Source organism: Rhipicephalus sanguineus, chromosome 1 (genome assembly GCF_013339695.2).
Source record: "Rhipicephalus sanguineus isolate Rsan-2018 chromosome 1, BIME_Rsan_1.4, whole genome shotgun sequence".
Classification (NCBI taxonomy): Eukaryota; Metazoa; Arthropoda; class Arachnida; order Ixodida; family Ixodidae; genus Rhipicephalus; species Rhipicephalus sanguineus.
Genome location: NC_051176.1, coordinates 167,191,276 through 167,206,332, shown reverse-complemented (window position 1 = coordinate 167,206,332; position 15,057 = coordinate 167,191,276). Strand labels below are relative to the sequence as shown.

The window sequence follows — 15,057 nt, the reverse complement described above, 5'->3', positions numbered from 1 at the left end:
TAAAAGTCGTTGTGCGCATGCTATGAACGTTCGTTTCATTTTTCGTCTGGAGTACAAGTCACGTTACTCGATTATTTCTTCTTGTTTACTTTTTTGTGTTTTCCGGAATAAAGAGTCAGCGCTTGTCCTGTGTACTTCTTCTGTCCCTTGTCCTTTTTTGTGAGCGCTGCACAGCCCTAAGTATGAATCAATACCAACTCGCTCAATTTTCTATTCTAAATATCAGATAAAGACTGTACTTTACAAGCACACTACTTTGTTTTCAACCATGAAAGCAAGACTCTACGCATTGACGGAGTTTGACCACTGCGCCAATACAGTTAGGGTGACCCACTTTTTATTTTCGGCTCCTTGAGTAGTTAATTAGCTTTGATGAAGGCACTGAGAACAATATTGTCACGTTGTTGTGGCGGCGGTGAAAAAAGCAGTCGCAGCCGTTAAAGACCAAACCAACCAAACTCCTTATTTGGGCGAACTTGTGCCCACAAAAAGAATGACACTGAAAGTGCAACGATATCGTCAATATCGGCGCGCACAGTCGTCGGACGTCGAATAATCTGATCATCGGTGGATTGCGTCGTCTTTTATACATCAGACATCGAACCTTCCAGTGTTATCGCTGGTGCTCACATGAGCTCTCGCATAAACTTGACTATTCGCGTCCTGCGCGTAATCTTAACAGATTGATCTGAAACAATGGCGAAGCTTCCCAAACATTGCGGCGTGGTCTGCGCCGAGCGTTGCTATCAGTTTTAAAGACGATAGTCTTTCTTGGGGAACTTAAACGCAGAAATTTTGGTCTGTCTTTCTGTCTTTCTGTTTGTCGGCACGTCACCCGATTCAGCCAACCGGCCAAAGTTGAACCACTTGCTTACCGCCCACCCATCTTGAACTGGTACGGCTGTTCATACTTGTGAATGTTGTCGATCAAAAAGTAAATATTACGCATATCTGAGGCGTAACATCATAACGTAAGTATTAGGTGGTGTGTTCCTTTAATAGAAAATACATAGATACGCAATTTTAAAGACCTTGATGGTATGCGTTTAACGTTGAGACAGTAACGCGTTTATTAAAAGATTGACACAGCTGAAGCGATCAGCGGTCCAAGCCGAGCAAGCGCGAGCGCCAACAACAACCGTCTTCGTCTTCTTTCGCAGGCGTTCTTGTCTGCGCCCTACCATGTTACAAATCACTCCCCCGCGGAAAAGGAGCCATCCTGGAGACCTAAGGAACAGGTACAACTGGTGGGTCATAATGCGGCTTCAGTCGATCGACGTGAACAGTCTCGCGGCCGCGACGACGGCGGTCCGTAGATGATTGAACAGGCTCAATCATATAGTTAACTGGGGATGCTTGACGTAGGACGCGGTAGGGGCCTTCGTACTTAGGCAGTAGCTTTGTGGAAAGGACAGGAGTGGAGGAGGGAACGCGAAGCCACACCAACGTTCCAGGCGAATACGAGTGAGGAGGCAGGTTTTCGTCGTGACGGTCCTTCTGGCCCTACTCGCCCTACAATGTTACAACCCTAGTTTCTTAAGGTGCGCTGAAAATGCGACTGCGCTGAAACTTGTCTTCCTCCGTGCCCTCTGCACAAGCTCATATTGTGTTTCGGTTTCGGTTCAGTATTGCATTGTACGAATGACAGGGGGCGCAACTCTGGCATTCCTGTTTTACCCAGGCGACGTGTAAGTAAGAGAGTTTGTGGAGAGTACTCGTTGAGTGCGGACCTTTCTTCTCCTTCGGCGCATCGCGCCAAACAGCGTGTTCGGGCTGGCCGGCGTCCCCACCGGTCGCGTTGGTCACCGCCGGTCTTCGCCTGCCGCTGCGCCGGGACTACCAGCCCGCAACACAGCACTCATGTTTCCCGACGTATTGCCAGATGGCGTCCATACTCACGTAGCGCCTCTTCTATCGTCTTTAGACGACATTTGCAGCGAAGCACGCAGATACGCGGCCAATTTTTTGTGGGTGAAAACTCGAATACAAAAAAAGAAAAAGAAAACATGGCTGATCCCTCTGTCATAGGAATCGGTATAACACGAAAGCAAGACGTGTCTTCACAGACGTAGTTGAGCGTTTGTTGTGTATTCTTTCGTCCCAAGCGCGAAGGAATGAATGCTACAGCAACAAATTGTAATGTCACGCGAAGAACGGCAAGCAGCTCGAAACTTGCAACGCGCTGCTCAAGCAGAAAGGGCGACGGAACGAACATACACAGGATGAGCGCGAACTGTCACAGTTGTAACTTATTTCTGCGTGAGCAGCGCGCTCCTTTCGCCAAAGCGGCCGCTGCAGTGAGCGAGGTGGCCTTCGTGCTCTCAACGCAAACTTGTGGTGCGAGCACAAGACGTATCACCGCAATCACGAGATAAGCGCGCGTGCGAGCGACCACGTCCTGTAGAGGCGCGCGCTCAACCGCGTAGGGCGACGACCTTTAAAGCGCGCTCTTCGAGCCCTTCGCGCCATCTCACTAGTGATAACGAAAACACGCTGATGTACCACCGATCTCTGTGTATCGCCACCGGCAAATGGTGTACATAAATAGCTCGTCGTTAGCATGGCAAAGAACGTGCCGTCTGTGGCCGAATCGTTTCGCACCGCGCGCTGCGGATCGACGGGTCGTAAGTTCGCCTCCCGGTGATGAAACTTTTTCTGTTAACTTTTTTTGTTTGCTATCTGTTAGTCTTTATATTTTACAACGTCATATCCGTGACGGAAATACGTCAGTGGAGTCGTGGTGGACCCCGACATAAAACACTTTCGTGTTAATAAAGCAATAAACGCGCGTGGCAATATGAAAGCCCGTAAAGGCTGCAAAGCATTTTCTTGATTTGATGCCACAGTCGTTTGTAAATGTAATTGGTCACAAACGCCCGACGCGAGGGACAGCACGTAACAAATCGCCATGAGAAGAAGCGGACTCCATTATTCTTTGAGATGCGTAAAATGTGCGACAATCCCACCTCTAGGCCTCCGACATCTATAGAATGCGAACTAAAAAACAAGATTCTATAGACAACACTGAAGATCTATTCGTACTCAGGGCATCCAAAATGCGAGAGTGTTCCAGAAACACATTGAAACGGTAGGTTATATGTTTACGTGTAGACAATACTACATATTTCTTTGACCAGTTGTATGTGATCACATGAAATACTACACTCCGCATCTGCTGCCTGTCAAACAAATTTTGGATAAATATTAATTTATATTTAACATCGACCCTTCCTTTGCCTCTACTATCAGTTGATCTTTTGCTGCGCGTGGTTAGGTGGTTCCCTGTTGAATACTTCAGCTGTATGGTATTTGAAATTTTCGCGAAGTGTATATCGCCAGTAACACAATTCTGCGGATTTGCTAAAGCTAACGGATGGAAATACACGGCTTCTTGACATGGGCGAACACAGAAGGAGGTCTATACCGCTAAGCAGCGTGTTCTCACCGTGTCCGTGTCCTGGACGAACATGTCAAGGTTCGGCAGTGGGCTCCCAGGAGGAATGTTCTCGCTCACGCTGACACTGTAGCTTGGCCGGCTGAACGTAGGCGCCTCGTCGTTCACGTCCTTCACCGTGATGGCCAACGCGGTGGTCGTCGATGATCCCGGTTCGTCCAGCGGCCGGTCGCCTTCCAGCTCCGAAGCCTACGCGTCGACACGCCATGCATTCAGCGACACGTAACGAGGCAGCGTTGCAGAGAGCTCACGCCAAAGTAAGAATTGCAATGTTCTGGCATACTGCCTTTCTTATTTTTCGCATAATATTTAGAAAAAGACTATGTAATCCGCTGAACGCCAGTCTGCTTACGGTGAGCGCTTCATATCTGCCACGATATGTATTAAATCTTCGAATTAGAAATATATGTACGCGCAGTGACTGCGTCTTCCTTGCCGTCGTATTAAACCTTGTTATGAGCAGCTCTACTAAAGAAAATAAATGCGAGTCGAAGCGCCTGCACGTCATTTACTAAATGCTGTCTAAGGAAAACAAAATCGTGTTTCTGTACAAACATATGCTCTTAGAATAACTGTCTAATTATGCAACCAGAAATATGCCGCCAGCCAGTTATGTTCGTCAGCTTTATGACGGCACTGCGGTGGCGATTTCTCAGCATCGGCATCCTTTGTCATTTGGAGTATGGAAGCGCAGAGAGAAGGTGCGTTGCGGTTTTAGTCAGTTGACCTTATTCTAAATTCTTGTGTTTTCATCGAGTACAAATAAAGAGGCACTAGATGAGCTGCACCAGTGAATCACGTTGTTCCGTGAAGCTCAGCAGAAGCTTTATTTAGCTCGCACTTATTTTTCATATGGCTTGCAGTAAATCCTTTTGAATAAAAATTAAATCACATTGCTGGGATATCAAAATGGCCACTTTTACTATGAGAAAAAAATCAGAACGATCGTAAAAACTAGAAATGTGTGGTGACGCAGGCTTCATGGTTCTGGCACTAAATCGGCGTGATTTTAATAAATTTTAAAGCGTCTACTCGAGTAGCGTTATCTGGTTATAACTAAAAGACTACGTACACTGCGTCCTACGGGAATCCGATCCTAAATCTTCTTTTACCAAAGCCGCCAAAGCTAGACAAGAACACTTCACACAAACCACAGACACAAACACAAGCAATGACTCCGGTACGGAAAAATAATATTCTGTACACCAACCAAATATTTTTTTTATTATTTAAGTAAATCTGAAATTCTGAAAGGATATCAGTGTATACTCATTTACCGCTACGTTCTAGCGTCCGCTGAAGCAGCTTGGTTGCACACGCTATGCGTAACCTACGCTGCGCTATGCGCTATGCGTTTGGAATGCTTAGGGCATTCCAAACGCGCGCACGACGCTCTGCACGCCTCAGTGACCCCTGACCTATGGTGTCACACTCATGGCAGCTACAGTTGCGGAGCGCGCGTTCACACTTCTGGTGAAAGCGGGAAAAATTGGCTCGCCGCAGTGAGAATTGCAGGTGGAAAAGCTGGCAGCGGCCGCGACCGTGCGAAGGAAGGATTTTCCACTTTAGCGCAGCCGCTCAGAACGCGTCGTGAAACTGCGCTCGGCGTGTACAGATCCGGCCCGGTGGTTGCAGATGGCGTTCACCGCGTCTGCCCGGCCGTCTGCACGGTTGTCTCTCAAGACATTATGGCCTGTCACAAGAAATCATTGCTCTTTACGACAGTTTTACGACCTATATATGAAGAACAACACTGCTTCCTACAACAATCTGGGTTAAAATTGCTGTTAGCTGAGGTGCCGATAATCGGTACATGATATACAATCGACGACAATCGACAATCGGGACATGACAGTACATGACTCGAATCTGAGTTCATGCCCTGTGTAGCCATATGTGCGCATTTACAAAGAAAAAAAAAAGAAAGATGCATTATTTCTCTGCGTTGCGGTGTGCTCGCTGACTGACTGTTGACGACCTCCTTTTTAAATGGCCGATCTCCTTGGAATTTCGTGATCAGGTTATGTCGTCACATACTGTTTGCAGCAGTGCGGTGCGCCGTCCGAGACAGCGATAGAGCCCGCGAAAGGCGCTACCATGAAAACTTAGCCGAGCGTAGCGCACGAAAGTGAATAATAATAATAATAATAATAATAATAATAATAATAATAATAATAATAATAATAATAATAATAATAATAATAATAATAATAATAATAATAAATCAATCAATCAATCAATGATTTATTTAACGTGCCCAGGAACAACCGTAAGGTCTTTGTGCTGGCGCACGCAAAAAAACAATAAAAATAAACAATACAATACAGACAGTTTTCATAAATAAAAAGAGCAAAAACACGTAGACAAAGAGAAATGAACACAAAAGGGGAGGAGTAAAATAAGACAACACGAGAAATATTGACGGGGCATAAAAAATTAGATTGCATATATACAACTATGTGGAAAGACTGAGAAGGGAAGACTTTGTACATTGTGCCACACTATGTCAAAACAGTGCAAAGCTCGGATAAAAACAATGATTGTGGGCTATGAAAAACGTCAAGATCAAGAAAATTAACATTATAGAGACTTTGTATTCTGTGAACGGTAGAGTGTTGGAAGAAGCAGGCGGGTACATGAAACGGTCTGTTCTCTCTGGTTAACTTACGCGGAATTCGAAAATTTACACAATTGAGAAGTACAGGGCAGGATATGATACCGTGGACTAGCTTGTAAAGAAATAAGAGATCAGAGCGATTTCGTCGGCAGTGAAGTGATGGCAGTGATAATAATTCAGCAGTACTTGAACGAGATCCAGAGTCATTTTTAGCAAAGCGATGGTTATATATGCTGAGGAATTTTTTCTGGACTCGTTCAATGGTGTTACCGCTGGATTGAGCAATGCCATTCCATATCACGGACGCATACTCAAGTTGCGGAAGACATATTGCCATGTACAATTTGTGTAGGGCCATGGGAGACCCGAATTATCGAGATATTCTACAAACACATCCGAGAGAACGAAGGCCCCGCATAGCAGCACGCTTAACGTGAGAAGAAAAGTTTAACGCGCTGTCAATAACAACACCAAGATCACTGATTTCATAAACCTTGCATAACGGCACAGAATTGACAGAGTATTGAAATGACACGCTAGATGTTTTGCGAGTGATAGAAATAATAATAATAATAATAATAATAATAATAATAATAATAATAATAATAATAATAATAATAATAATAATAATAATAATAATAATGACTTCTTTATTTTAATCAATTTAATTCAAGGGGTAACTGATCCCTCGCAGCTTTCGCCTTAGTGACTACAGTTATTACAATGTTCTTCACTCACTTTGACTTTGACAGTGACCACGCCGTTTGAGGAGCTCAGTTTCTCTCTGTCCAACAAGTTCGCAGTTGTTATAACCCCGTGTTTCTGTTGATTGCGAAGAAGTTTTCTGGATCTGAAAACAGAGAAGCAGAAACAAAATATTACTCAACTCTTCGGCGTGACCATTAAAGCTCAAAGTTCAAAGGATTGAATGTGCATGATAAATAAGGAATCTTATACATGGAGACGAATTCCTGCCTCCGCTTAAGGCAAGGAGGAAGAAGAGGCAATAACATCAATGAAAAGGTATACAGAGAATTCATGAAGGACACGTTGCCTTGTAGTGGCAAGGGGATAATCTGATAGAAAAGAGAAAAATGAGAGGGAAAGAATTGGCAGAGGACAGGACCAGTGGCGAAATACTTTTTTTCCCATGGGATACAGAGCACAAAATAACACTCGACCACACTTATCTGGCCAGACCCCATGTCGGATAAAGGAAGTGAACCCCCCCCCCCCCCCCGAAAAACATTTCTGCCTACGCCGCTGGCCAGGACAGCACTGACGCTGTCTCCTATCTTGCGCGTTGTGTTCACTTAATTTGCGCTACTAGACCTTTGTCAATATCAATAAATTTTCCCAGCAATTCGTTATTTTGGCTTTATTTGCTGGCCCTGAGAGAGGCCAAGTGCCCGTGAAGTGAGCGGATTTATAATCGGGGCGTTGAACGTATAATTTTTTTCGACATAGCTCCCCACCACTAGCCATAACACACGTAACAGCGCGGAAGTCAGCTAAACTGTAGGTTGTTTCGTTTACGGCAGAGCTTTTATGCCCGCTGTTTGTCCAATTCGCGATGTAGACAAGAAATTATCATCATCATGTCGGCGCGGCCATGTCAAGCCAAGTTAAGATAGCTGTGCCTAGTTAAGCCGAGTTAATCATAGCCAAACTTAATTAAGCCTAGTCGAGCATGGTATTTCCTAATTAGTTAAGTGTATTTAAGCTAATTAAGTCAAAGTCTAATTAGTTCTAATAACCCGAGTTGAGATTCTGGTGTGTCCAGTCATGCCGAGCTCGGCAAGATGAGCCGAGCTAAGCCTAATCTAGGATGAACTAAGACTGAGCCTAGTTAGTGCTCATTAGGCTAATTAGTTACTTAAGCAGGTTGCCTTGGGATGCAAGCTAATCGAGACCAATCATCGAATACGCAAATTAGGTCAATTAAGCTAATTTTTCTAATTAAGGTTATTAAGCTGCTTGGTGCTGTGATTGCCAAGCGATTCTCAATCGAACCCGTTTGATACCTTGCCAATACTCGTCATTTACAATGCGATCACGTGAACACTTCGTGCATCGGCGTTGTGAATGCACGTGTGCCTAGTCAAGCCAGGACGAGCTCTGCTCTGCCCCAGCCTTGCGCGACTCAGTGCAAGCTGCGCAATTTTTTTATATGCGAAGCAGCTTTTGCTCCGGGCTGCGTCCGTCCCTTGGCGACCGTCCGCTTTCTACCACCTAGCATAGCCATCTGAGCGTGCGTTCGCGCCAAGGAGAAGTCTTCTTCCTCTTGTTCGTCGACCGCCTTGATGATGATACGTGCAGATGATGGTTGCGCAAACGGAACACGGACGGAGAGAAGAAAACGACGACACAAGCGCGACACAAACGACGACATAGCGCTTGTGTCGTCGTTTTCTTCTCTCCGTCCGTGTTCCGTTAGCGCTAACCATCATGAGCATTTTCCAACTCGCCCAATCCGCTACCCTCATACGTGCAGAGCACTTTAGGAGCCCGGGCTGCCGTATGCTGTCCTAGCTTGGCGTAACGCAGACAAACCCATGTGTGCTGGCACGCGCTAGCGCGTTCGGGCCTGTGTAAGGGGCTTGGTAAGACGCTGTGGCCTCTCCCCCTTACACTCGCTCGGCAATCACGTGATGGCGTCGGGGAACGAGATTCTGCAGACGCGCGATGAACCAACGCGTTGTATCCTAGTCAGAACGCGCTGGCACGCGCTAGCGCTTTCGGGCCTGTGTAAGGGGCTGAGTAAGACTCTATGGCCTCTTCCCCTTACACTCGCTCAGCAATCACGTGATGGCGTCGAGGAACGAGATTCTGCAGACGCGCGATGAACCCATGAACCCGCGTGGTGTGCTCCAACAAGAGTTCGGGACGAGTAACAGCAACAGCAACTACAGTGAATTCATGGTGTGCTCCACTTGCAAGGACGCGTTAACATCGGGCAAGATGCCCATGAACGGAACTTTAAGTCGACCCATGCGCTGCTTCGCATCCCCACATGGTTCCCTTTAGCGGGAGATGGTGTAATTTTTCGGAGTACTGACCTGCTAAACAAGAAAATGGTAATTACCACTTCAAAATGTTTCCCCCCATTTTTTTCTTTTTTTTTTCTTTTAAATACTGCAGGAAGCTTGGCTGCCCGAGCTGTAGAAGTTACACAAAATACATTTTTAAGCGCTTTTCAAACAGGAAGATTCCATTACACTCGACATCTGCTACGGGTATATAATTCCATACTTAAACGGTACAAAGAAAAAAACATTTTCGAAGAAGCTTTGTCCAAGCAAGACACGGTCGTACAACTACGCCATGATTTAGACGTGCCGACCGTTTTTGGTGGAACGGGCAAGTATAAATTTCTTTCCAGACTTGTTTTAGAACGATTTAGATTGTAAAAAAAAGTTTTGCCTTGTGTTCACCCGACATACCTGCGACGGTTGAAGATAAAACTGAAGGCAACATATCTGTAATTGACGATGTAGCTCGGTAATTTTGATAAAATAAACATAAGTTGATGGGAGCTGTGCGCTCAAGGAGGTTTAAAAAAAACTTCTGGAGTGGAGGTCCCCTATATGCGCCCACGCGAGCGGGTGAAGCCTGGGAAACCGGTTGGCAGCCATTTTGCTCCGGGCAAGAGGCAGCGCAGCTTGAGCGCGGACAGCGTAATTGTGAGCTTCCGCGGGGGCGTTTCAGCGTGAGAACTGGATAGTTAGTGTCACTTATTTGGCCGAATTTTTTTGTTGTCCTGCAGGACTGAAGAAGGCAGTTTTTTCCACCATAATACATGGGCTGAAGCGTGCCTGATAACACGCAGAATTCGCTTCCAGCATTCCCGAAATAAAGCACATGGAGGAGTTAATAATTGGTACATTATATTTTATTCACGCCCGGCTTTTACACAATTTCAAAAGAAAAAAGAATATACAATGTGGTTTATACGTGAATCGATAAAGCAACAAATCCAAAATAACTTCAGAATGCATCATAATGCACACAATCACGAAACTAACCGTATGAAACACGCGTCCTTAAAAACTAACCACAGCAAAAGAAAAGATACAAAAGCAAACTAGTTGACCAGTCTGCTGCAGCTCTGGTTTACGCATAATGCAGACAATCACGAAACTAACCATATGAAACATGCACCCTTAAAAAGTAAACACAGCAAAAGAAGAGATACGAAAGCAGATTAATTGACTAGCTTGCTGCAGCTCTTGTTTACACTCGTCTATAATTTTTTTCAAAATAACAGTCCTTAATTGTCAGCCGTGTTCTTACTCCGCTCTGGGAGTTTTAAATGCGAGGCATTTCTTAGCGAACCTTTCGCACATTCAGCGTTTTTATCTACGAATCTATCTGCCTAGCCACCTACGCCGAGGTGCTCTCATCATCGCCTCCTTTACTTGGTGCAGACCAAAATCGGCATGGGAGGGTAAGAGGATTGGACGGATATGGCTGTCGTATCATGACATGAATAACGGGAAAATTCTGTCGCGTAGGTCGTCAAACCCTTTCCTCCAGACACGTGTGGCACATAGCCGTTTACCACTGGCCGTGGTGTACGGGTATGCGCCACATGTGATTGACAGTTTATATCTACCCAGGAACCGCGAGAACAGATATTGGTACTTTAAATGCGAGAGCGTTAAGAAAAACCGACATCGGCAGCGTTGACCCGACGAATGGAAAGAATAAATATTAAGATCACAGCAGGAATCTAACCCAAGCATTCTGCGTGGCAATCAAGTATTCTACCACAAAGGTACGTCGGGTATATAGACTGGTTCGGAAAAAACAGCCTATGCAGGCGTAATGTCTGTGCAACGTCAAGTGTGGTTGTGGTGCTGGCTATCTAATTTTGCAAGAAAGCAATGCACAGTACGTATGTACTCCTACGATACAGGCGTCATATCAGATTAACGTCTGCGGTTCCAGTGTTGGCTCCGCTTTTATAGCAATGTAATAAACATTACATTTATATTCCTATGTTTCAGCACGCTATATTGAAGCATTGCTCGACCCAGAGGAATACATTCACGAAAGTTACGTATGATATCCACATGGTTGCACCATAATGTGCACTTAGTTTCGATAATACTGACGTGTGTGTTCTAACGTGAGGGCTGACGTTACGTTGCACCTCAAAGTTACCGTTTAAACGCCAGTGTCGACGTGCCTGGTAAGCCCACGATGTGCACACAGCTACTACACTTACAAAAACACGTTGATCCACCTCGTAACGCTTGGCTCAAAGCCATAAAATACAGCATAGCAGTACTCGCTGACTGCTTCGCATGAAACAGATTCCCACAACGCGTGGGATCTGCCGAATTTTCTTCCGGTTGATTTCTTTTGAAATGTGGTGAAGCCTGATTTTACAGCGAAAGCTTTTATCAAATCACAACAGCTGTGGGATGGTTGTCCGCTGCCGCCGCCGGTGTCCGTAACTACTATCGTGCGAAATAAGAAAAATGAAATAAATAAAAATAAACAGGCTCATATGGGATTTAAACCCGGGTCCTCTCCATGGCAGTCGAGTATTCTACCACAGAGCCACGCTAGTGACTGGAACTCCTTTGCAAAAACATCCTTACAGGCGTCATGTCGGGCAAGGAATTGCGTTAAATGTGTAATATAGCGTGTCAGAAGAGTAAAATAATGACCAGGCGTCACATAATGCTAATTGCGCAACGAGTGACCGGATCGTTAATTGCTTCAAATCCATTACAAAAGGCTCAGCCATAATTCTTCATCCAGGAACCACAGGCAGCATCAACAAAGTTCACATAATGCCTTACAGATGTGTAGCGGCACCTCGCTTATCCGCAGAAAGACGAATAATGGCATAGTGATTGCTTCCGTACTTCACAAAAATTATGATTTGCGACGTAGTGGGTACCTTGAAAGTGTACTTGTATTAGTTCCCCAAGAGAGTTTAGAACGGGCTCTAGAAAGGCCACTCTTCCAGCTTTCGCTGTGACTGTGCTGCGCGCAGGCCCGGCGTTTTTTATATACAGCTTGGTAATCTTCGACAAATTGTAAATGTGGTTATCGAGTAGATCGCAGTCCAACAAGTGAGACATCCACAACACTCGCTTGTCACCAAAGGAGCGGAGAAATTCGCCATCTGTGGAACTTCCGCGCGGGCTCAAGCGACGACCGACACGTTTTCTGCCCGGAGCAATATGGCGGTCGTCGGCTTCAGCGGCGGCTCGCCGCCTCCACTCCAGAAGTTTTTTTTCAACCTCCTTGTGTGCGCTGCTAAGTGTTTGGTCCGTCTACCGGAACACATTCGCGCAATGAAAGCTCGCATCTGAGCACGAATTCCAAACGGGCAGGCCGCCGTTACTCGCGCCCTTCGTTACGATATACCTCGCGTGCAGCAGCTAGCGCTCACCGACGAGCCGTTGCACAAAAAAGAGCCTGCACTGCCAAGGCTCTTCGGCCGTTTATGGCGAAATTGAAGGACACGTGCTTACTCGAAACGATAGAGTAGCGAATATTCCTGGGAATTCCTCGGTCGCCATCGATTGCTTTCACTGTCATCACGTAAGTTCCCTGGAAAAGAAGAGAAGCCGCGCAAATGGGTTACCGCACTGGCGAAATGGCTTTAGAATGAGGAAGAATTGCTGCTTCATGGCCCCACCTCCGCTATCAGCTGCTCATAACCCAATCCCACCACTGTGAAGACTGAGCACTTCCTGTCTTCCTTATGCAGGGTGTTTTTTTAGACAGCACAGATTTTTAGTAAAAAAAAAATTCACCGCATATTTATGGGTGTATGATGAAGAGCTTGGGCGAAGCTCCTGGAGCAACCATGGTTACACCGTGACATCTTCGGTGGTTTCGCCCAGCAGTAATCAAAGCGATAGCCCAGTACATCATCAAAGACGTGACAAACACTGTATATAATTATACAAGAAATTTTATTAATCGTAAGTGGTAGCTAGACGTGGCTTCCGTTCCCCCTTCATTATAACGGCTTTATGGTCGGTGAAGTGATGGATCGGTGATGGATCGTAGTGGGATGTTTGCAAATACGAAGTAGTGAGCAGTTTGCAAAGGTGGCTTCCGTTCCCCCTTCATTATAACGGCTTTATGATCGGTCAAGTAATGGATATGTGATGGATCGTAATGGGATGTTTGCAAAGACGAAGTAGTGGGCAGTTTGCAAAGGATCGGTGATGGGTCGTAGTGGGATGTTTGCAAAGACGAAGTAGTGGGCAGTTTGCAAAGGTGGTTACGCCGGACAACGGAGACGTGACAAGGTTAGACTAAGAGGAGCTTCGCCCCTAAAATCTATGACAGTCAGGCTCCTTTCGTTTTCGCACGTGAACTCTATGTCGAGGCGGAAATACTTTTCCGCAGTTAAAATGGCATTGACCTGACTAATTAACAAAAGCTCGCTAATTACCTTTTTAATTATTGGCTTGAGGGCAGTTGTTTGTATTAGTGAATTGTAGTGCGTGCCAATTTGAGGGATATCTATTTTTTTAGGAATCGCGAAAGTGATTAAGAGATATTAGTCATCAAATTTCAAGGCCGATACCGAACTGACCGCGTCCGGCGCGCAGGAAACGCAACCGCTCTTTTACGTCAAACCGAAACTACCCGCGACAAGGAAGTGACGAAATTTAAATCAAGGTGCGCCAAAGCAGAATCTCTTCAGGAAAACCGGCAAGCATTCTGAAATACACTAGTAAACAGCTTATTGTTTGCGTGCGATGTGTGGTACTTACGTTTCTTTATTAAATTATAAACAGGCGCGAAAAACTATTTCGCCTGTCTGCAAGAAGAAGCGCCGTCGCGGTTGCCCCTGAGTTTGATGCTTCGCAGGGAAAGAGAAGGTTGATATCGCGTTTTTTTTTTTTTTTTTGCGCACAACTCGACTCGAAAGAAACAGATAAGCACCAAACGCCAAGCGCAAAGGTAAGGCGATCCGCTGGCGCAACTGAGATGACTTGCCGCTTTTCACGAAAAAATACGACCGGGACACGCCGTCATTTGAATTTCGTCACTTCCTTGTCACGTGTATTTTCGTTCTGACGTAAACCGAATGGTCGCGTTTTTTGCACTCCGGGCGCGATCAATTACGGTATCGGCCTTGAACTTCGATGACGAATATCTATAATTACGCGCAACTTTCGTGATTTCTAAAAAATGGGTATGCCATAAATTGGCACGCACTACAACTTTCTAATATAAACACCTGCCCTCAAGTCAATTATTAAAGAGTTAATTAATGAGTGTTTGTTAATTAGTCGCATCAGTGTCGTTTTAACTGCGGCAAAATCTTTTCGCCTCGACGTGGAGTTCGTGTGCGAAAGCGACAGGAGCCTTACTGTTAGTGGATTTATATAAAAAATCTCTATTTTCTAAAAAAAAAAACACCCTCTATATAAAAATCCATACACAGAGCTGCATATTTATTCTATCAAAGAAAGTGTTAGATTAGTTGCTAGTTTTAAAAGCTTAGATTTCCCTCCGCAAAACATGTCAAAGATTCTCAGCTATTTCTCAGTTTATCACATGATCTTTTCTCTCCCCTCCATTGCTACTTAGCAAAAGAAAATGTTCGTGTGCAGCTATATTTTATGACTTACCACGGGGACGTCTTCACTGACGACGGCAGAAAAAGATCCGAGGAACACTGGCGGCCGATTTTGAACATCTGTAACTTTCACAACGGCCGTTGTAGTGGCATTGAAAGAACCATCCTGGAAAGAAAGAACAAAGGAAACTCATCTTCTGTCTCGACAACACGGCTAAAATGAAAGATTACATACTTCATTGATAAGGACCAGCACGAAGAAAAAGGTTATGCAAGGGGCTCGATATTTGTAAGCCGCAATAACATGAAGAAAATGGACAAGGAAGCCCGAAAAGCATGTGAAATTATTTTTTATGTTCAATTAAAAATTAAAGGGGAAGCTAAAGTTGGCAAATAACTTGCCGCAGGTGGGACCTTCCA

The 15,057-nt window shown here is 45.2% G+C and overlaps 1 protein-coding gene across 1 annotated transcript in view; it reads right to left on the bottom strand.

The window, feature by feature from the left end:
- Window positions 1-14,797, bottom strand: part of LOC119401821 (cadherin-87A) — a gene marked incomplete at its 5' end in the record, with an annotated part of 44,207 nt that extends 29,410 nt beyond the window's left edge. The window contains 5 exon segments of the mRNA XM_037668814.2: window positions 3,446-3,643; window positions 6,810-6,883; window positions 6,886-6,921; window positions 12,566-12,644; window positions 14,690-14,797. Coding sequence (XP_037524742.2) covers window positions 3,446-3,643; window positions 6,810-6,883; window positions 6,886-6,921; window positions 12,566-12,644; window positions 14,690-14,797 — 495 coding nt within the window.
- Between the last annotated feature and the right edge of the window lie 260 nt (window positions 14,798-15,057).